The 1,275-nt window shown below is 48.2% G+C and overlaps 1 protein-coding gene across 1 annotated transcript; it reads right to left on the reverse strand.

Annotated features, from left to right (window-relative positions):
• Positions 1 to 269: 269 nt before the first annotated feature.
• SARC_04688 (hypothetical protein) lies at positions 270 to 664 on the reverse strand (the record flags this gene model as incomplete). The annotated part of the gene is made up of 2 exons (XM_014301467.1): positions 270 to 358; positions 394 to 664. The coding sequence occupies 2 exons, from the start codon at positions 662 to 664 to the stop codon at positions 270 to 272; spliced, it is 360 nt and encodes a 119-aa protein (XP_014156942.1).
• Positions 665 to 1,275: the final 611 nt, after the last annotated feature.

Below are 1,275 nucleotides of genomic sequence, written 5' to 3' on the forward strand. Positions count from 1 at the left end.
TTCATTTGCTTAATTAGCGCCCAAAAGTCCTCTTACTGTCTCTCCAGCCGAGTACGTAGATCATTTATGGTAGCAAGCGCGCCACCGGTCTCGTAGCGAATCCCTACTGGATTTGGAGGTAGCGCTGCTTCCTGCACTTCCGGTGGAGCCACTTCTATGTTTGCATTCCGAATACCTCGGTGAGCCCCTTCAACCGATAGACATGACAAACTATACCTCATAGTACCTTTTCCTTTACAAACAAACGGGCCATGGACAGGTTCATAATATCATGGATCGACATCATCGTCGCCGTAGCCGCCTTCCCAAACAGCGGCTCCATCTACATCAAGCCCAAGAAACAGGAAGCGTACTGGCTCTGAAAACATTCCAACCCAAGATTGGCGATAATACCTGCCCTAGTGGACAATCGTGCCGCCACATTCAGATGGCTCCTCATCTTATCAATGACTTCCTGAACAGGTTCAAATGCCACCTGTCTCTGACGTGTAGCCAAGCCCGTCATGACCAGGTGCCTTTTGAAAGCCTCCAACTTGACCATTACACGGACCGCCACCTGACGTTCATCCTGTCCATCCTCAGCTTCCGCTTCCAACCCGAACACATCGACAGTGTGCCGTAAAGCACCTCCTGCAGCGATACGATAAGACAGCCCACATCGCATAGGTTTGCAGATTCTGCAGCAAACCAACCACTAGCCATGCCCCATCTCCGTACTCCTCAGCCAAGCGATCAGCCGTCAACAGCATAGCTTCATGCGGCTCTTCAAGTAGCATTTGCAACGTAGGTTATGCCTTGCTAAGACCAAGGAACCGATTATCCTCACATCCGCTAATGCAACTCCCAGAACAGCTCTGATGCTGGCCTGGTCCGCCGTAGTGAATCCATGTCGCAAGTAATCTTCAGCCTGGTGCCTCTGCTTGACGTCCGTTGCAATTTTATACTGCCATGATTGTACGCTCGTCGTTCCCTGATCTTCTGACCATTATACTTCGTCCATGTGTGATGGTCGTCATCTTCCTCTCCTCGGAATATTTATATTTCTTCATTCGTCATCGTGTATGAAAAAATAGCGTCTAGCTATTGGTTAATAGCTACCTAGTTTACTTGTGAGTGAGTTATACGCTTAATTAGACTACTCGATAGTAGCCTCTATTCACTATGTCATTAAACTAGTGCTGTAGCGTGTAAAGTTCCCTTGCCACACTCCCACTAGTTATCTAAATTATGTCTCCAAGTGATCCATCTGATCACTTGGTTTCTCCCCAAGTGATC

Source organism: Sphaeroforma arctica (assembly GCF_001186125.1).
Source record: "Sphaeroforma arctica JP610 unplaced genomic scaffold supercont1.273, whole genome shotgun sequence".
In the NCBI taxonomy this organism is placed as follows: Eukaryota; class Ichthyosporea; order Ichthyophonida; genus Sphaeroforma; species Sphaeroforma arctica.